This window comes from Mirounga leonina, unplaced genomic scaffold, assembly GCF_011800145.1.
Source record: "Mirounga leonina isolate KUSES-001 unplaced genomic scaffold, KU_Mleo_1.0 Mir_170, whole genome shotgun sequence".
Taxonomy (NCBI): domain Eukaryota; kingdom Metazoa; phylum Chordata; class Mammalia; order Carnivora; family Phocidae; genus Mirounga; species Mirounga leonina.
In genome coordinates this window covers 3,116,300-3,137,563 of record NW_023270433.1, presented here as the reverse complement: position 1 = coordinate 3,137,563, position 21,264 = coordinate 3,116,300, and the positions used below count along the sequence as shown (strand labels likewise).

The 21,264-nt window shown below is 58.5% G+C and overlaps 1 protein-coding gene across 2 annotated transcripts in view; it reads right to left on the bottom strand.

Moving 5' to 3' along the window:
• SARDH (sarcosine dehydrogenase) overlaps positions 1-18,118 on the bottom strand; it is a 61,079-nt gene extending 42,961 nt beyond the window's left edge. The window contains exons 1-9 of one of the 2 annotated variants that reach the window (XM_035015506.1): positions 18,090-18,118; positions 16,823-16,877; positions 14,579-14,926; positions 13,252-13,430; positions 11,671-11,850; positions 10,971-11,094; positions 10,693-10,793; positions 3,613-3,717; positions 2,358-2,487 (exon numbers count right to left, since the gene is read on the bottom strand). In XM_035015506.1, coding sequence (XP_034871397.1) covers positions 2,358-2,487; positions 3,613-3,717; positions 10,693-10,793; positions 10,971-11,094; positions 11,671-11,850; positions 13,252-13,430; positions 14,579-14,897 — 1,138 coding nt within the window. In that variant the 5' untranslated portion in view covers positions 14,898-14,926; positions 16,823-16,877; positions 18,090-18,118. Of the gene's footprint in view, positions 1-2,357; positions 2,488-3,612; positions 3,718-10,692; positions 10,794-10,970; positions 11,095-11,670; positions 11,851-13,251; positions 13,431-14,578; positions 14,927-16,822; positions 16,878-17,279; positions 17,550-18,089 lie in introns of those variants that run through there. The other variant, XM_035015505.1, reaches the window with a different exon arrangement.
• Positions 18,119-21,264: the final 3,146 nt, after the last annotated feature.

Genomic DNA, 21,264 nt, shown 5'->3' with positions numbered 1-21,264 from the left:
CTAACCTCTCCCACCACATTTCCCGGTTCCTCAGCACTTACGGCCAGAAACACCCAGCTAGGAGCGGGTTCTGCTTCGCAGGGTCCAGGTCTGTCTCACGACTGTCACCATTCTCCTGCTGGTGAGGGGCCTTTCCCCTCGGCCCCCATCACAGGGCGAAGCTCTCCCTCACTGCACCCCCTTCCTGCTGTGTCCCTGCCGGTCATCCTTGCCTAGCACAGGGCCCAGCACACAGTAGGTGCTTGATAAATGTCACTGAGTGAAGGAGTGATCCTAAGTTCTTTAGGAGAGGGACAGGGGCTTTTGCTTCTGTCCGCTGCTGACGGATCACCCCCAGAGGCCAGGGCATGGACGGCGGGGGACCCTCGGATGTCATGATAAAGAGCTGAGCTTTACAGCCACAGTCCTGGGTCTGAACCCTGCTTTCCCCTTCCTAGCTGTGTGACCTTGGGCCAGTCACTTCACCTCTCTGAGCCTTAGTGTCCTCATCTGTAAAGTTGGGACCATGGCACTTACTTCCAGGGCTGTGAGTTAGCCCATCTGCAGATACTTGCAGCCCACGTGTATGTACCCCGGGCTCGGCTCTGAACGAGACGAGCCCCACCCCTCAGCGAGCTGACGGGAGAGCGAAAGACACAGTAAATGCACAAGTAAGCAAAGTAAGAAAGCAGTGTGGGAGGAGGGGGTGGTGAGGGACTCCTAATAGCCCTTCCCGGCAGGCACCGTGGTCCCCTGGGGTAAAGATGAGGAGACCATGTGACACGGGGTCTCATCTATCCCAGTTCCCCTGCTAGTGAACCATGGAAGTGGGAGCACCGCTCAGGACTGCCTGGCCCCGAGCTGAGTTCTTAACCTCTGTGCAGCTTGCTCCCTGCTGCGGGGGGAGCAGGCCCGACCTGGGTGGGGGGGCGGCCTCTGAGGCCATCTGTCTGCAGGGCCTGGGGGAAACTTTCAAACAGCTGGAGAGGGGGACACCCCAGAGGTCAGAAAGAAAGACTCGGGGTGGCCGAGGGAGGGTGGAGGAGGCAGTTCAGAGAGGGCAGTGAGCATCAGGACGGGAGCTTCCCCGGGTCCGTGCGGTCACCCCGTGAGCACTTGGGCAGAGCTGGGGATGTTTCCGGCCCGGGCTGCGGGTGGGTGGATGGGAAGCTCAGAACAGCCTCACAGGGCAAGTGAGGAGAGAGTATCAGGGGACGAGAGTCTCTTGAATGTTTAACAAATGACTCAAGCCTGAGCAACACAAGGATGCAGGATGACAGGACGTTTGGGCTGCACAGACAGGGGCCCCCACCTTGGCGGTGACCTCCGGGACCCAGAATGGGAGCTCTGCCCGCCCCCAGATTCCCCGGAGTCAAGGGGGCCTGGGACTTCCGAGTTCTGTTCTGGAAGCCAAAGGCTGTTGACCGTGCTTGTCCTCCCTGGCAAGGAGAGAGGCTGATTTCCCCACGAACCCTCCCTCCCAGGCAGGAAACCAGACACAAGATGTCCTCACAGGCACCTCGCCCCCAGATAGGGCTTCGTGGGAGCAGTGACTCCCCGGTCTAATTAAACAGAGGATGCTCCCGGGTGACTCGCGCCCCTGGGATTGTCTCAGGCCTGTGCTTCTCACTGCCAGCCCCTCGCAAGCCTGGGGAAGCGTGGGGGGGCAGTGAGTCTTCAGCCCAGGGCCCACGCCCGGCTCCCTCAGTCCAGTGCTCAGGGGTGCTTCCATCCTGCTCACCGCAGCTGGGCTTGCTGAGAGCCGAACAGATTAAAGCAGCCCCGGCTGGTGGCCGTGTCAATGCCAAGTGCACGGGGGAGAGAGAGCTGGACCCCTGCAGGCCATGGGCCCCTGGCATCAGAACCTGCCCCTCTCCTGTCCTGGCCTGCCTCTCGCTCTCTGAGTGGTGACCCCTTCCCCTCGGGAGACTCACGGCATTTTGCTGGCCCAGCCGTGCCCTGCACCTAACGTGTGGCTTCCCCCCCGCCCCTTGCTCCACGCCTGCTGAGTAGGTGCTCTGTCACCCACTTCACAGATGAGGACACTGAGGCATGGGGAACTCAGAATCTCAGTCACAAGCTTTCCCCTTTGGACAGCACTGTATCTTTTGGGGCCTCTCCCCAGCCCTGATGTGGGCCGAGGCTGGCCCTACCCATTTTCTGTCTTGACTGAGGATGAAAGAGACTCCGCGTGTGCCGGGAAAGAAGGGGGGGCGCATACCGCACGCGTGGTTCTGCTGGAGCCACGATGGGGGTGGTGCGTCTCCTGCCTGTATGCAGCAGGGGTGGCCCAGGCCCAGGCCTGACACAGGCCAGATGCACTTCTCAGCCGGAAGGACCCTGGGATGCCCACCCCAGCTCCCAGCCTCCCCACTCACCAGGGCCGCAGACCGTGGACTTGACCCCTGTCTTCTCCAGCACGGGGACGCGGTTGACGGCCCCTTCGATGTGCGGGCTGAACACGTCCCAGTCCAGGTCAAAGAGGCCAAAGGCAAACTTGTCTGACACCTGGGGAGGCAGGCGGGGGCGCAGCCCTGTGACAGCTGCCCCGCAGGAGCTGAGCCCGGCCAACCTGCCCCGAGTCAGGCCTCCTCCACCGACCCCTCAGTGGGGCCTGGCCACTCCCCTTCCCCGTGCTGGCCCAGGCCCACCTACTCTGCACTGGATTGTTATGGTGCTCTCCCTCGTCACCCGGCCTCCCCGCCTCCTTCCACCCATTCTCCTAAGTCAGACCAGGCCCTCTCTTGCTCTCAAGCCCCCCGTGGCTCCCCGTGACTCTCTGTGGCCCACCAAGCCCTACAAGAGCAGGCCCTGTCCATGTCCACCACTGACCCATAGCCATGCCAACCTTCCTTCAGTTCTTTGAGAAGGACAAGCTTGACCTGACCTCAGGGCCTTCACCCCCACCTGAGGCAGCTCCTCGCCCACCTGTTCGCTCTGCAGGACTCTGCTCTGCCGTCAGCTCCCCAGGGGGGCCCTGCCTGACCACAGAGTGAAGGACATCCCTCCACGCCACTCTTACCGGGCTTCTTCCTAACCTGCCGGCTCCATTCAGCACACAGATACCCATGACTTCTTTGTTTATTGTGGGTCTCCCCACCTAAATAAAGGCACTCCAGGACAGGGACTTTTATGTTGGTCTCTCCCTGCCCCCAGGAAGTAAAAGAGTATCTGACCCAAAGTTGTCACTCAGTCATTCCATTTCTCCATGAATCCAGGAGCGAGGGTGGCCTGGGCATGCTCATGGGGGCCGAGGGGGCTGCCGGACCTCAGGCAGCCCCCGAAGCTGCTGGGGAAGCAGCCAGGCCTGGAGGAGATGCCGCTGCCATGGAGGTGGGGCTGCGGGATTGTTTGCTGCGGACACAGGGCTTTTGTGTTTTGGTCTTCCAAAGCCATTATTTTACATTCTGCAGCCTCTATTAATGTTGTGAGGCCAGCCCTCTCCCTGCCCCAGCTCTGGATCTACCTGTGTGCCCGGTTCAGAGAAAAATGAGTGAGACCCTTCTGGGGCCAAGGGACCTACCATTTCAGGGGTACACCTGAGGAGCTTCGGGAGGGTGGGTTTTCTGGAAGAAGACTTCTCCACACTGAGACACAGCCTCGAACCACCCCCTCGATCCCTCAGTGTCTCACCTCCTCCCAGAAGATGGGGTTGGTCTCATAGCCGCCCACAGACAAGGCATCCCCTTGGAGGCGGAGGTAGACCGAGGCATCATGGTCGCGGACATTGGGCATGTTCTGGAAGGCAGAGCAAAGAGGCCTCAGGGTCAGCCAGGGCTTGGGGGGTCACAGGCCCCCAGTGGCCCATGGCACCTCCTCCCTGTCGTAGAACCCTGAGGACAGAGTGGACCTGGGGTCTCAGGTTACACTGTGGATAACCCCCACACCACTCAAGTCTCTCCTTCCCTAAACCCCATAAAACAGCAGCAAAGATGTAAGAAGGAGAGGAAAGAAGGAGGGAGGGACATGGTATAAGCCGCAAATCTAAGAGAACCGTGGAGAGACAAGAGCACACAGAGATCTCAAGCAATACTGCAGGACGCAGAGTGAAGGCCAGTACCCCAGCTCGGGTTTGGGGAGGGGGAAATGCACAAGTCAGACCAGTTTGCACCCTCCCCGTCCCCTCCACACTGTAGAGTCCTGGCTTGTGGCAACCCAGCTCCCTCTGCAGGGGCCTGGTGGGCAGAGTGCATGGTGTGTGGGGGTGTGAGTGTGTGTGCACACATGTGTGAATGTGAGTGTGTGTGTGCATGCATGTGTGTGTAAGTGTGCATGTGTGTGAGTGAGAAAGAGTATGTGTATGAACAGAAAGACAGGCCAGGGTCTCTTCACAGCAGTGAACCCAGATCCTCTCCATCCCCACCCAGCACAGCCCAGAGCCTGGCCTGGGGACAGCCCCGAGGTCTGGAGAAGTGGGTTCCCACAGGCTCCAGTCTCAGGGGTGGTGAGGGTTGGACTGCCATTCCCCCCTCTACGGCAGCCCGGGGACTCTACTGTGGAGACATGAAGTGGCCTGTGGAAGGCTCCAGATGTGGACACCAGGGCCCTCACCAAAGAGGATGGCTCACCCTCATCCCCTGCAAGATGCCCTCCTGTCCTCCCTCTCCAAGCTTCCAGTCGGCCTGCAGAAACTTCCCCTTAAAACCCACACCAGGAACTTCAGAGATAAGACAAGATTGGGTCCATCAAACAAGGGGTCATGGAAAAGGAACAAGCCCAGATCAAGAAAGAGGTCTCAAAATGAGATGATTATCAAAATGAAAAATGCAACAGAAGGGTCAGATAAGACCATCTTCTAGATATGAGGCTAAAAAAGATGAAGAAATTGCAATCAGGAAAGGAAAAAAATAAGGGAATCATAAGACAGCCCTAAATGTCCAACATCCACCTTATAGGAGTTCCAGAAAGACAGAGGGAATGGAGTAGAGGAACATCAGAGCAGCAATCCAGGATAATTTCTCAGATTAAACATCACAAATCTCCATATTAAAGGGCCTATGAGGGACCACAAGGGCCCACCATGCCCTGTGAATGGACAGGCCAGCACAGAGGCCACACAGGGATGAAACATCAGAACACCAGAGGAACAGGTGGGTCCTGAAGAATGGCACAGCATTCCTGGAGGCCAGAGGACCTGGAGCCAAGTCTTCAAAATTCTGACAGACAGTTTTAGATGGAGAATTCTGACCCAGTCAATCCATCAATCAAGTGTAAGGAAAGAATAAAGATTATTTCAGACATCGATGAACATGAAAATATTTACCCACCACCTGCCCCTTCTCAATAAGCAACCAGAGCACATGCCATGGTTCCAAACAGAAGAGGAGTGAAGAAGGCCCCAGGGTCACAGCTGAGCAGAGGTCACGAGGCAATCCGTCTAGAACAGAGATCAGAACAGCAGGAGCGTTCCTCCAGGGGAGGGGAATGGGACTTACAGACTGTATATGATTTCCCTGTTGTGCAGAGTTGTGCAGAACATATTCTTGAGAGGTAGTTGATAGGACAAACATGTTGAAGTGTTTGGGAGGAAAATGTGACAGAATATAAATGCACAAATCCTCAACAAAATACTAGCAAACTGAATCCAGCAACAGATAAGAGGATTATATGCCATGACTTAATGAGACTTATCCCAGGAATGCAAGGTTGGTTTGATATCTGAAAACAAATTTATGTAATACACAGTATCGACAGAGTAGGATGAAAACCCATCATTTCAACAGATGCAGAAAAAGTATTTCCAATACCTTTCATGACAAAAACACTCAACAATCTAGAAATAGAAGGAAACTTCCTGACAAAGGGTATCTAAGAAACACCCACAGCTGAAACATACTTATTTTCAGCTTTTCCTCTAAGATTAGGCCAACAGAAGGATGTCTACTCTCAACACTTCTACCCAGCATTATACTGGAGTTTCTAGCCATTACAGCAATTAGACAAGAAAAAGTAACAAAAGGCATCAACCTTGGACAAGAAGGAGTAAAACAATCTCTATTTGCAGATGACATGATCCTGCAAAGAGAAAATTCTACAAACCCACTAAAAAACTATTACAACTAACAAAATAGTTCAATAAGGCAGCAGGATACAAGGTCAATGTACAACAGACAAATAAAAACTATTGTTTTGGTTTTCATTTCACTAATGATGGACAATCAAAAATGAAATTAATAACTCCACTTACACCATCAAAAGGAATTTTTAAAAATATTTTATTTATTTATTTGAGAGAGAGAGAGAGCACACACGAGCCCAAGCAGAGGAAGAGGGAGAAATAGATTCCCTGCTGAGCACGGAGTCCGATGTGGGGCCCGATCCCAGGACCCTGAGATCATGACCTGGGCTGAAGGCAGACGCTTAATGGACTGAGTCACTCAGGCACCCCCATCAATCATCAGTATTTTTAAATACTCACGAATAAATTTAACAAAAGTAGTACAAAACTTGTACTCTAAACACTTGGCAAATATTTTTGAAAGAAACTGCAGAAGACCTAAATGAATGGAAAGACATCCCATGTTTATAAAATGAAGACTTGACTAGTACTAAGATGACAATGCTCTCCAAATTGATCCAGATTCCACACAATCCCCATTAAAATCGCAGCTGGCTTCTTGGCAGAAATAGACAAAGTGATCCTAAAATTCATACAGAAATTCAAGGGATGTAGAATATTTAAAACAATCTTGAAAGAGAAGAACAAAGCTGGGAGACCCATGCTTCCCGATTTCAAGACTCACTACAAAACTACTGTAATCAAGACAGGGGGGCACTAACACCGGATACACATATAGATCACTGAAATCCAGTTGACAGTCCAGAAATAAGCCCTCATATTTATGGTCCACTGATTTCCCACAAGGATGCCAAGGCCATGGAGACGGGGAAGCAACAATTTTCAACATGCAATGCTGAAACAGCTGGATGGCCACACACAAGGAAGGAAGTTGGAGCCCTTCCTCACACCATGCACAAGCCTTAGTCACAATGGGTCACAGATCTAAGAATAAGAGATAAAACTATAAAATTCTTAGAAGAAAATATGCTAGTTAATCTTTGTGGCCTTGGAAAAGGACTGTAGGAAATGCCCTTCTGAAATATGATACCAGAAGCACAAGCAGAAAAAGAAACAATCCATAAGTTGGACTTCACCAGAATTAAGACCTTTTGTGCTGCCAAAACAACACCATCAAGAAAGGGAAAAGACAACCCACAGAACGGGAGAAAATATGTGCCAGGCATAAATCTGGTCAGACCCCAAAAATAACCCGAATATAACAAGAACTCTTATAACTCCATAAAAAGACCAACAACCTAATTTAAAATGAGCAAGGTATCTGCATAGACATTTCTCCAAAGAAGATGTACAAATGGCCAATGAGCACATGAGAAGATGCTCCACGTCATCAGCCGGTGGGGAAATGCAACTCAAAACCCCAGTGAGATACTCTCCACTTCACACCCACTAGGATGGCTAGGATCAAAGAGAGAATCACAAGTGGTGGTGAAGCTGTGGAGAAGTCAGACCCCTCCGCACTGTGGGTGGGAATGTGAAACAGTGCACGTGCTTTAAAAACAGTCTGACAGTTCCTCAAACAGTTAAACATAGTTACTATATGACTCAGCAATTCCACTCCAAGATATCTACCCAAGAAAAATTAAAACACGTCCACACAGAAATGTGTACATGAATGTTCATAGCAGCATTATTAAAAGTAGAAACAACTCAAATGTCGATCAACAGATGACTGGATAAATAAAATGTGATCTACAGTAGAATATTTAGCCATTAAAAAAATAATATTATTTAGTCATTGAAAGGAATGAAATTCTGACAATCTACCACATGGATGAACTTTGAAAATGTCATACTGAGTGAAAGAAGTCAGACCCAAAAGGCCATATATGGTACGACTTCATTTTATTAAATGTCCAGAATAGGAAAATCCATAGAGACAGAAATCAGATTAGTGATTATCTAAGGTTGGGGGTAGGATGGGAAATGGGGAGTGACTGATAATGAGTATGGGATTTGGGGGATGAAGGTAATGTTGATAGATGATAGATGGATAGATAGATAGATAGATAGACAGATAGATAGAGGTAATTAGTGACAGTTATATAGAAAACTGAGCAACTGGAAAACAATGAATAACTCCAGGAAACACAAAAGTTGGATGCTTTTTGCTCAGGAGTTAACAATATTTACATTGACATTATATTGCAAACACTGACTATTGATCTAAGCAATAAACAAAAGCAAAATCATTTTAGAAACTGAGCAGAAGTGGGGAAAGACCACATCCCCTATTGCTCTTTGGCACTGGAGGAACTGCCTTCTCTCTTGGACGACTTACCCTGGAGATGGGCACATTAGATGTGACTCCTCTGTCCCATCTCTGAGGACACACAGAGACCAAAAGGGATAACTTGGCAGATGCCCCTCCCTCCCACTCCAGTCTCCTAGTTGTCCAGCTCCTCCGTAGAACTGGAATAAGAATGTCTGCAATGAGGGATTGTTGTAAGGAGCACATAGGAAGTTCTCAGTAACTGAGCACTTCAGAAATAGAAATAGTGATATCATTACCTCTATTGTCACTACTACTCTTAAAACAAAACAAAACAAAACAAAACAAAATCTCTGGAGTTCCGTAGACCAGGACAGTGGGGACACCTGGTGGCCGGAGAAGCCCTTGACTTTCGTTCTAGCTCCTGCGCCCCCGCACACCGAGCTGCCTTGGAGTGACCAAGGCGTCCTCAGGACACTCTCAGTGCCATCTCCATGCAGAAGCCCACCCTACAGCTATGACCCGGGTCCCACTGGTGTCCCTTCCTTCCGACCTCACCCTGCTCCCTTTCATTGTTTAACTGTGCCCCACTCCTTCCAAATCCTGTTGGCTGCTTCCTCTGGGAAGCCTGCCTGATAGCTCCAGCCTTCCCTAATCTCGTCCTCTGAGGCACCTGCTGGCTGGACCACCCTGTGCCCCTTGGTTCTGGCCATTGTCACCCTCACCACAGCTACCACCTGAGGAGCACCTGCTACAGGCCAAGCACCATACTCAGCCCTTCCCTTCTGTCACGGGCTCCTCCCTCAGCCAGCCCCGTGCAATCAGTACCCTATTGTCCATCTTGCAGAAAAGGAAACTGAGGTGCACGCAGCACTATGACTTGCCTGGCTGGGTGACGGAGGAGCTGGAACGCCGCCCCCGGGCCTGAGCCTTCCTATCCCTTGGTGCCCGAGTAGAGCGGTGTCTGCAAAAGCAGGCAAGGGCCGGTGGAATGCAGACCAGCAGAGAGCATGGGGTGCACTGCATTTGTGGGACACACCCCAGGCCCAGAGAGGGAGGGGACCAGGTCACAGAGCAGCTGGGGGCAGTGCCTGGCTCAGACCCAGCCCTGGGCCAGACCCTCAGACCTGGGGGTTCCTAGGGCGCACAGCCCTGTGGCCACCCAAGAAGAAGGATCCCTCCCCAGGACACAGCCTGTCCCCAGCACTCAGGAGCCCACTGTGGCCTGAGGGCGACCCCTGGCGGCCACCCGGGAGCTCTCCCCACAGAACCACAGAGCACGGGGCATCCAGCAGCCTTCAGGAGGCCTGTGCTGGATCCCATTACACTCGTCCACGAACAGGGGAAGCCCTGTGACAAGGGAGAGGGGCAGGAGTGTGTGCAGGGCCCGGCACCTGCCCCAGCCCCTCCACCACTGTGGCCCCAGTGACGAGCCGGAAGCCAGGCTCCTCCAGGGCAGGACCTTCTTTGCCGGGTCCCACCTCACACTGTCCCACCCCCACCCCCTTGGCCCCCCTGAACTGCCTGCAGGCCCTGGGCTGCCAGGCCCCCGCACTCGGCTCCCTGGGCTAGGAGTCCCTGGAGCCCCCTGCCTGCCTCCTCAGAGCCCCATCAGCCTGCTTGGGAATTGTCCTTTGCTGGTCTGTACCTGCCCCCCAGCTCCACCCCGACAAGAACTGGGTCCTTTTCTCTGTTACAGCCCTGGTTTCTAGAATAAGGCCTGGGACGCAGTCAGTGTTTGCTGGTGAGCGGGAGGAAGGAGGGAGGGTTACATGGAATGGTGGGTTAATGGTTGATAAGTGGATGGAGGATGAGGGAGGGAAGGAGGGAGGGAGAGATGAATGGGTTGAACGAAAGAGGGACGGAGGGAGGGAGGGAGGAAGGAAAAGAGGAGTGGTCGTTGACAAGGTGACAGGAAGCTATCAGCCGCACCACAGTGGGGCGGGGGTGGGGGGGAGATGAGAAGGGGAGAAGAGGAGAGAGGGCAGGGGTGCACAGGCCCCGTCTCCCTTGGCAGAAGCCCCTCCAAGACCCCAGGAGGATCTGAGGGTCCGGAACCAGCGTCTCTGACAGTGGCACCCAGGGCACATTAGGGAGCGGGCAAACACGCGTGGGTCCCCTGAAGAAGCACCCAGAGCACAGAACGTGACAAAGCCTGGACGGGCCGCACCACGCAGGACACGATCTTGGGCATCACTGAGGAGCTGTGCCCCGAAGGCCCAGGGGGTCAGCACCAGGGGGTTCCTTCACTTAACTCTGACCCCACCCCAAGCCCCCAGTGTGATGATGCCCATTTCACAGATCAGGTGACCGAGGCTCAGGGTGGGGAGGGGTCACGCCACCTGCAAGCACTGGGGTTCCGAGCCAGGTCCCTGCGCCCCGCATAGCCTGACACCAGGTCTGGGGCCGTCCATGTCCCTACCTGGATGCCCTCAATGCGTTCAGTGACCACGTAGGCGTGGTGCATGGCCACCAGCGGGACCTTGACTCCAGCCATCCGACCCACAGCGCCGGCCCACACGCCTGAGGGCAGAGCAGGGACAGGTCGGCTCTGTGGCTCCAGGCGGGGCCGCCAGCCCGGTGAGCAGGGGGAGCCTCCGCGGGCCTGTCTCTCCCACCCAGGCCCCCCACCCGGAGACGGGCCAGGCTTGGGGAGCAGCCAGCGTGGCTGCCCGAGAGCCGGGACAGACCCCTGCCCACCTGCACAGTTGACCACACAGGGCGTCTGGATGGTGCCGTGCTCTGTCTCCACGGCGGCGACCCGCCGCACCCCAAAGTCATCGGTCCGCACGCGGATGCCGCTCACTGGGCAGTTCTCGATGACCTGGGAGCGAGAGGGGCTGCTTCCAGAGCCAAGCAGGGCTCGGTGAGGGTGCCCACCACCCCGCCATCACCGGCTCCCTACTGCCCGGACGGGACCTGGGACCCTGCTCCTGCTGGCGCTGTGTCATGCGACGCCGCCAGGGAAATGGCGTCACCCCAGCACCAGAAGCCAACCCCGTGCACCCCTGACTTGGAGGACGTGTCCCCAGACACGTGGGGTCTTTCTCATAAAGTGACTTCCAGAAAGCAAGGCTGGCTTCGCCAACAGGTGTTTGCAGTCCGGTCTTGGGTCAAAAGGCCACGGAGCAGTGTGGCTTGGTTCTTCCTACAAAAATATACCTTCCTAAAAAATATTTGGGGGGTAAAACTAAAATGTCAACACTTGTCCCCTCTGGGTGACTTCCATTTCTTCTTTTTTGCTTATTTGTCCTTTCCAATGTTTTCTACGACTAGGTGCACATCTGGGATAAACGATGAAAAGTACAGAAGAGATTCTGAGAGGACGCGCTCGTCTAGCAGGGCCCCCGGGTCCTTCAGGCCGGGAGCAGGGGACACAGGGCCCCGTGGCCGCTGGTACCTGGGCTCCCCGCGCAGCAGCGGCCCTGCTGAGGGCGGTGCAGGTGCCGGCGGGGTCCATGGTACCGTCCTGCGGCACATACAGGGTCCCGTACAGGTCGTCCACGTTCATCAGCGGATACAGCGCCTTGGTCTCTGCCGGGCTCAGCACGTGCGACTCCACGCCATACGCCTTGCCCAGCTAGAGGGAGCGAGAGCAAAGGGACTCAGCCCTCAGGGAGCAGACCCCCTCTGGCCACCGTCCTCCCCGTGTGCACCTCCAAGGGTCGGCTCCAACCCTGCCTCCTCCAGGAAGCCTTAGCTGGTCACCATGCCCCAGCCGCCCCGTCCCGTGGGCCATCTCCGCACTAGGGTGAGGAGCGTGACGCCGTGCGCAGGAGCAGGCTCTGGAGCTGTCCCACCTCCACCCAGCTCTGACACAGATGACTTAAAGTCCCCTGGGCAGACTAAGGGTGCTAACCGTTTATGTGGTTGGTATCCCTCAAGAGCTTCGACCAGTCTCTGGTACCTAAGGACTTCTATAAACGAATGCAAATCACCCCCCAGGGATTGGAGGGGTTTTGAGCTTGAGGATCTTCAGGTTCTCCAATCCGACCAGCTCCCAGGAGACCAACCTGTTCATCTGGCCGGGCCCTTGACTTAGTAGGACAGGCCACACCACCACATCTGATTGGCCCAAGGGCAGCCAATCGAGTGTCCCCAGGCATCACAACCAGGACAGGCTCCACCCTACTAGCAAGGAGCTGAGCTGGTCAGTCTCTGGCTGAGAACTGTGCCTGAAAAGGGGCAGGGGCCTCTCAGCAGCTGGGGACTTGGGCTCCAAGGCTGGGGCTGAAGCTTCGCTTGGAGGCCTCTGTCCCAGCCAGTGAGCCAGCTAGGGAGGAGGAAGCAGAACGGGGGCCAGCGCCTGGGCCCAGAGACCCAGACCTGTCCTGGTGAAGCCAGCAGCCCCTGCCTCCTGCCCGGGCACCCAGGGGCCTCAGCGTCCCTGCGACAATGGGCCCCTGCCGGCCACACAGCTGGTTCTGCTCGCTGGGCGCCGAGCACGGATTCAGTCAGCACTCCACAAAGGACAGTTTGCTGGAGCAGCCCGTTGCCCCCATGTCCCGGGATTTGGGGTCCAGGCCTGGCCGCTCGGGGTTAGGAAACAGCACCCCACCCCAATCCAAGGATCATCAGCAGCATGAGCCTCTCTCCCAGTCTCCTGGACAACAGCCCTCCCCAGGCCTGGAAGTGGGGGGGGGCAGGGGCATGGGAGAAGTGTGGGCACTGCCTTCTGGGGGTGCGATTTCATAACTATCCTGTCTGCTGTGAGCACGGAGCACAGTGGCCGAAGAGCCCCACGTACTGGGCCTCTCCCATGTCCGCTCCACAGTATGGTCCCATTTTAAAGGTGGGAAGACCGAGGCGCAGGGAGGCATGGCCACTTGTCCCAGGTGGCCCAGCAGCAAGGGCATCTGGGTCTGATGGTGACCCAGATCGATCAGAGCTCCTTCCCCGAGCCCTGCTGCCCCAGCCCCCCCAGGACAGGGAGCACCCACGCCACCGGGAGCTCTCCACCTCTGGCGGGGGCCACACCCACCGACATGAGCCTCTTGTACTCGTCCAGACGCTGCTGGTTGGATGCTATGAACAGGCCCCCATTCTGGATCCAGCCTGTGTGCAGCCCCGTCTCCTCCTCCAGGTCACGGCTCACCACGCGCCTCGTGTGGGCCAGAAGCTCTACCTCCACGTCACTGGGCCGCAGCTGCCAGAGCAGGCCTGGCCGGGAAGGCGAGGGGCACCGTTAGCCCCCCGCCGTGCCTTCCCCTCCCCCACCGCAGCCTGGGGCTCCCGAAGATCAGGCAGAGGGCCTGGGTCTTTCTCTGCAGCCCTCGGGGAACTCCAGGAGGTTGATGAGCCAGAAATCACAGGGTCAAAGCTGATTTGAAGATGGGCTTTTGGCCCCTGGGCAGCTCACACGGTGGTAACATCGGGGGTCCCCTTTATCGAGCCCTTACTGTGTGCCAAGCCCGGGGCTGAGCCTGTCACAGGGCGACAGAGCATCCCCAAGAGGGAGGCACGATGATGTTAGAGTGAAATTAGATGGCACCAAACAGTCCCACTCCCAAGACAACAGAGCAGGTAATGATGGGGCCGGGACCCCAAGCCAGGACCCGCTGAAGCCCACGTGTACACCGACCCCCAACAAAGCTGCTCCCTTCAGAGCGGAGTCTGGGGGGCGGGCGGCCAGGGCCGAGGCCGGTGTAACCGTGAGGGGAGAGGCCTGCTGGCCTGGCTGGGATGGGACAGCGGGAGGGCAGAACGGTGGTGTACAAGGCATGTGATGTCCGAACCTCTTCCCAGCTCCACGTTCCGTGACCTCACGCTGGTAGCACCACATTAGCAGAGGTGGGAATGCTTACCCCACCGAAACTGCAAACTTCACCCAGCTCCCAGGGTTAAGGCAGAAGGGTGGCTGCCCTGGCGACATGCACACAGTAGGGGCTTACTACATGCCCACCGCTTAGTTAGGAGGATGAGGATCATGGACGCATCTGGTGCCCATGGAGGACACGGCTCTGCATCACCCGATGGCTCCTTCCCCCGTCCACGCTCTATGCCCGCCTGTGGACGCCCCTCAGCCCCAGTGGCTCCATCTGGGGAGGCGCTTCTGTTCTTGGAACAGACAGTTGCCTGGGCTCCCAGCTCTGGTCTCAGCTTTGCTCCCTCCTCCCCACTATGGCTCTCCAGAGACATGGGGGGCAAAGGGGGTCCCCCATCTGTCCGCCTTCAGATGATCCCTCATCTTTTCTCCGTGTCCTTCCTCCTCCTGCTCAGCTGCCTCTAACAAGCTTCTAGTCGTCACTCTGGAACTGTCCCCTCACTGAGCCCAGTCCCTCCTGGCCCCCACCCGCCCTGGCCCCTACCTGCCGTGTGCCAGGTGGTCCCGGAGGTCAGCCGCTCCCGCTCCAGCAGCACCGTCCCACTCACGCCCAGCTTGGCCAGGTGGTACAGGGTCTGGCAGCCCAAGCTGCCCCCGCCGATGACCACCACGTTGGCTGTGCTGGGCAGGGGCCGGCTTGGGCCCCGGGCCACCGCCGAGGGGCCCTGGGCCTCTTTCAGGGTCCGCTGGTACGGCACGCTCTTCTCGGTGGTGGGGCCGGCTCGGCTGGTCAGCGCGCGCAGCCTCAGGTCCCGGCGAGGGCAGGCGGCGGCCACACGCAGGGCTCTGCTCAGCGAGGCCATGGGGACTCCGTGCTCAGCACCTCAGGGAGCTGGGGAGAGAGTCAGGGCTGGCTGGGCGCCGAGGGGTGCAGTGGGGGCTGCACCAGGTGAGACCCGGGGACCACCCCCCATACCCTCCTTCCTCCGCTGCCTCCCCGGGGCCCCGATCGCTCCTGCACTCCAGCGTGCGTGTACTGAGGGCCTGGAGGCATCATCGGCTCTGGCCGGAAGCACGGCGACCTTGGTGGGAGGCAGAAGGTCCCTGCCCGCTCCTGGAGCTGGGCCCACAAGCTGGACCTGGGTAATCAGAGGCTCCTCACCCCCTGCCCTGTCCTGGGAATGTATATTTTGCCTCCCCCCAATCCAGCCCCCGGTTCCCACCATGGGAGCCACTCCCAGGGATGCAGGCTTGAGGGAGCAATGTGTCCTTGAGACCCTCTGGACGGTGTGCGGGACTGAGCCCCGTAAGGCCTCTGTAGAAACTACGATCTGGCAGCTGGGGGCAGAGAACTGCTCGTCTTCAGGCCCCAAGACAAGCCTTGTAAGCAAGACCCCTTGCGGGCTAACCGGGCCACCTGCCTTTCTGGAGTGGCCTGCCCCCTGTACCGTCTCTCCTTGCCCTCCAGGGGCTGATGCGGAGTGTGGGTGACAGAGTGTGGGTACTAGAGAGCTGCAGGGGGAACAGGGGAGGTAGAGGGAAGGGGCAGGATGCGGTCTGGGGAAGTAGGGTCACCCGTGAGGGACGCCAGGGAGGAGGGCAGGGGATCTGAGGGCTGAGGTCAAGGAGCTCAGGTCTCAGGGGGGCCCAGGACCCAGAGAAATGACTGTGAGAATGGGAGTGGGGGAGGGGTAGGCTGGAGGGGGAGGGGGTTTTGAGAGCCCCTGGGGCTCAGACAATTCCCTGGGGTGTCTTCCCGAGTGCCTGGCCCCACGGGTCTGCGTTTGAGGATGAGCCCCTGGCATAGCCGTATGCTGGTGGGACAGGCGGGGGGCAGGGGGGACCGAGGAAGGTGGCAGTCCCCAGGGCGCATCACCCGGACATAGACGGGAGTGTGGGAGGGGAAGCCGTGTGCATGGGTAACCCCCTCCCTGCCCCTCCACCTCCTCCTCCTCCTCTGTGTCCCCCAGTGGCCTTCAGGGCTCACCTGGAATCCCCCCTCCTTCAGGAAGCCCTCCCAAGCCAGAAAAGTCTCTTAATTACAAGAAAGTGACAGGAAGTCACCTCCTAAGGAGTGAAGGTGCCAGAGAGGTGTCTCCCTGGGGGTGTGTCCTGCCCAACCTGGGGAGGAAAGGAAACGCAGAAGGGCCTCCTGGGCCCACTTCCGGGGTCGGCAAAACAAGTAAGAGGGATTTAGTCGTGAATCCACCTGCATTAATAGCCATGACTGATATTAATGAACTAATTAACCTGAAGAGTCGACCTCTGTTTGCAAGAGTGTCCCGCACGCCAAATAAAAGATGCTCTCAGTGAGCACCCCTATGACTGCTGTCCCCATTTTACAGGGCAGGAGACCAAAGTATAGGAAGGCCCTCCACGGTGGCCGAGGTCACAGGGCCGCTCTGTGGCCCAGCTGGGGAGCAAGGCCAGGCCCATGCACAGCCCAAGCCTGCAGGCTCTCCTGGGGCCTGGTTTGGGGCAGGGGAGGCTGGGGGTAGCCGCCAACTCATTGGGGGGGACGGGGGTGAGGGGTCCAGCGCTCAGGCTGGTCAGGGCTGCCCACTCCCCCTAACACACACACAGGGAACCCTCCCAGGTGAGTGGGGGCAGAGGAGGGGCAGAGAGCTGTGATGTGTAAGGCTTCGCAGAGGAGGGGTTGGGGGTGACGGGGCATCTCAGTCCCTCTACCACCCTTTGCCCCCACGGTCTGACAGCCCACCTGCCCTTCTGCTCGCAGAGGTGCCCTGGGCACAGGTTGGTGCACCTCTGGGCCTGTCTCTGTCCTTACCTTTCGTCCTCGAAGTTCCCTAATCGTCCAGGAGCCCCCAAGAGTGGTGTCCTACCTGTGGAAAGTCAGCGTCACGTGGTTCCCGGCACGGTCAAGGCCGGGCACCTGCCCCCTGCCCCCACCCGCGCTGCCCAGCGCTCCTGCTCGGCCTCTGGCCCGGCCTCCCTCCCTCCAATCTCCCGGAGCCGCTGGCCCCAGAAGCGGCCAGCTGCCCCCTTCCTGTGCTCTGGCCGGGCCGGCTGTGCCCAGCTGGGCAGCGCTGGGGGCCGGCTGGGGGCGCCCCTACCGCCAGAAGCAGCTGCTTCACCATTAACTTGCTCTCCTGCCCCTGCAACTCTCTCCCGCCCGGTCAGCAGCGTGGCCCGTGCGTTACCAGGGGTGAGGGTGCAGGGCAGCCCAGGCCGGGGGCGGGGGGCGGGGGTGAGGGACGGGGTTGGGGCTTGAGCCACAACTTCACCTGAGCCGTGAAGCAGGAGCCAGAGGAGCCCCCCTCAAAGGCTGTGGGGCGAGGGAGGCTGATGCAGAAAAGAGCTGGCCCAGCCTCCGCCCCGTGAAGGAGGCCAGGGTGGGTGCCCAGGCCCCTGCCACGCACCCGGGGACCCGAGGTCCTGCCCACCCAGCCAGATGGTTACTGCCGCCGGAGGCCGAGAGAAGTCCTGGCCCGCCGGGGGCCTGTCCCAACCCCGCCCGCCCCCAGGGGGAGGGCCCGGGCCCTGCTCCTCCCCCGGGCGTACCTGGGCCCCCTGTGCCCGGCCTGTGCCCGGCCTGTGCCCGGCCGGGGGCTGCAGGGTGCCGGACCCTCCCTCCCTCGCGACGGCGGCCCGGCCGGAACCCCGGCCCCCGGCCCCGCCCCCGGCCCCTCCCCGGCCGCACCGCCCGCCCCTGTCACCGCCCACCGCCCGCCCGGGCTGCACCGCCCACCGCCTGGGGCTTCTCCCAGGCCCGGGCAGCAACGCGGCGGGCCGCAGAGCAGGCCTGTGAACGGGGGTGATGGGGCGGGTGACCTCACTCCCTTTTCTCTAAAACGGGGGTTACAGGTATGCCGCCGGTGGCCCCGAGCACCCCTGCTTGCCTCTGCCCGTCTGTGCTCCCCGTGCCCCGAGCTGCGCTTGGCACAGATGTGCGGTGGGCCAAAGTGCTGGGTAAGCAACAGGGTCGTGCCAGGCCCCGTGGCATCCTGCAGGCTCCTTGGCGAGGTGAGGCAGGGCCCCAGCTAGCACCTGCCCGGCCAGCGGCAGCTTGTTCACTCCCGGGCAGGGGTGCTCACCGCCTTCAGAAGCAAGCCAGAAAGTCCGGCCGTCTGCATCCCGCCCTGCAGAGCTCCTGGCTCCCTCTGTCGCTGTGTGAGAGGTCCCCGAGCCTCTGGTTTGCCATGGCAGGGTGCCCTGCTTCCCAGGCCAGGAACGCCTGCCTCCATTTGACTGCTGGGGGCACTGGGACCAGAGAGGGCAGCCAGCATGCCTTGGGCCACACAGCAAGCTCTGGGGGCCGAGGGCATTCCATCTATGCCCAGAGGAGACGCCCAGAGGAAATGCAGGAACACTGCGTACATGTACCCCTGGGTGTGCGAAGCATCAGAACAGGTGTTGATATAAAATTGGACCTCCTCCCCCACGGATCAAAGAAAGAATTTAAAAATTAGCAATAGAGTAATGCTGGCTACTAAGAGTGGGGAAATAGCAGGAGCGACACACTGTAATTAATACAGATGAGATAAATAATTATGCTCTTATTTGCGTTCTTTATTTCAATTTCTTAATTGTCCGACTGTCTGGCTGCCAGTTTGTCTGTCCTCTACACTTACTGAACACCTACTGTATGCAAAGCACGGCTAGAAGACCCAGAGACAACTAAGAACCCTTGAGGGGCTCTGGGTTCAGGATCAAGACAGATTTGGGGCGGGACGGAGGGCGAGGTGGCCATGAGGCTGGCTGTGATGGGGCGCTCCCAAGCAAGCTGCCCTTCCTTCCAGCATTTTGAGGAGGTGGCCCGGGCTCTGGCCTGGCCGGGTGCTGCTACCATTGTCAGTCCCCCTCATGTGGACAGAGACTGTCACTCACTCCCCAAGGAAGGCTGCCCCACCAGCATGAGGCTGTCCTGGGACGGTGCATAGCCTGGTCACTCTGCAGATAGGGGGCCCGGCCAGCAGCCTGGGGCCAGGCTGCACTCACTCGATGCAGTGAGGGACGGGTCAGGGAGGGTGAAGAAGGAATGTGGCTGCATCCCCATCAGAGCCCTAGACAGGAGGGGCACGGGAGAGGGACACAGGGGTCCCGACAGCTCCAGGGCAGCAGCCAAGGCAGCCCAGACCTCTCCCGGCCCTGCACTCAAAGATGAGCAGCTGGTGCAAAGTTGTCCCAAGCCGAGCAAGCGGCACAGTCGCCCTTGGACTTTGGACAGGGGCGGTGGCTGGAAGGCCGGGCCTGGCTGTGGGTCAGCGCTGTAGGAGATGTGATCAATCAGCCCTCCTCAGGCCTGGGGGGGAGGGAGGGGGCGGGGGGAATGGGCCACCTCATCTCCCCTGGGTGTTGGAGGGCCCGGCTCCAGAGGTGCACAGGCCCCAGCCAGGGACACTGAGGCAGGCTCCTGCTGCCAACCTGCCGTACCAGCTTGGGCCCAGCCTCAGTTTCCCCATCTGGGAGGTAGGGACTATAACCCCTGCAGTGTCAGTTTTTGGGAAGTTTTGTAATTTATTTATTGTATATTATCTACTTTTGGTGCACTTTAAAGGAAACCGTGGCACAAAGAGAAGTCCCAGTCGACCCTTGAGGGTGAGGGGTTACCTGCGGTCCAGCAGCCCGCCCTCTGCCCATGGACTCTGGCCCTGGACCTCCCCTGTGGCCTGCCCCCTGGCCTGCGGGCACCTGGCCCAGCCTCCTCCTTCCCCGGCGCGGCCCTCTCCACAGGCCCCGGCCGGCCCCCCGCCCCCGCTGCTGGCCCGGCTTCCAGGACAGAGGGAGGCGGCTGCAGGCCGCCCTCTGGGCAGACATCCAGGGGGATGGGCCAGGGGAGGAGGCTCCTCCACGGAGCTCTGTGCGAGGCCCTGCCAAAGAGGAACAGTAAATACCAACAGGGCAGCGCTTGCTGACATCTGACCCAGGGGGAGGTGGCGCCCGGCCTGGCCCCCAGGGCCTCTGCAAAGTGCCCTGGGGGCCCTAGGGGGGGCAAGCAGCGTGCTGAGCATTTTACACGTGTCCTCTCAGAGGAGAGAAATGACTGTGGCAGAACATAGCCAAGGGGGGCCAGACCTGGACAGTTCTGCGAGCAGGGAAGTTTCCAGAACAACTTTGAGGGCTGGAATTACACTTCTGAGATTTTATTTTTCCAACAAAGACCCTAAAAACACTGTATCGACTACCCCCATGCTTTCATGAGGACAGGATGTTTCATCATCTGGGGCTCAGTGGTGGTCCCTCTCCAGAGGCAGGGCGCCCCCTGCCCCCTCCCCACACACTCAGGGCTGACGCCACCTGGATGCAGGTGTCCCCAGGAATGGGAAGCTCGTGTCCCTCGACCCCTGGGACGCACACAGCGGGGGTAGGCAGCCTCGTGCAGGGCCCGGGGCCCCCACTTCACCCGGCGACCGGCCCCACAAATTATCTGTGGGTGCAGCGACGTGGCAGGTGGAGCTGGTCACTCCTGCTGCTGAGTTCGAGCGGGGCCCAGCCGGGGATCAGCCCCCCCGGCATCAGGCACCACAACTGTCCAGTGGGGAGACAGGACGCATCTTTGGAGGATCTTCCTGCCGAGGGTGCTGGGAGGCGAGGGTGGGGAAACAGTGACCACGGGCACGAGACCCCACCAACACCACCCGGCCCCCCGGCCCCATCAGCCACACCCTCCAGGCTCTCACCCCAGCCACCCAGGGGCAGGAAGCCTCCCCCAACCCCCCATGATTCAGGCTGTGCTTACATCTTCCTATGTGTTACCCTGGAGATTTCCTCTAAAAATCCAGATTTGATCTTGAAAATCTTTGATCTTTCAAAATCTTGAAAAGCTGGGACACACAGGCCGGTCTGGGCCCACACCCTAGCCAGAGGCACTTAGATGGGCCTGTTTTGTCCAGTTGGTCACTGTCCCTACCCTGTCACTTTGCCCTTTCACACTCCCTGCTGGCCTCTGGGAGTTTTGCTTTTTCAACCCCTGACCCGAACCCCCAGGCATTGTCCAAGGTAAAGACAGCTTCCTCTCTCCCGCTCCAGGCCGGGGGATCAGAGCACCCCAAAACAATCCAATCAGGGGGATGTGAGTCTTGCTGTGAATAGAGGGCAAGAGGCGTGTGCAGAGCTGTCCTTGGCCCTGGGATCTGAAAGCCCTCTAGGTGCTTAGGTGAGGGGAACAGCTCACGGTGGTCAGTGGGGGGCTGGGTCACCCCCAGGCAGTCAGCCCTCCAGGACTCTGAGCCTTGCGGGGAAACATCGCCCCTGGTGGCCACATGTAAG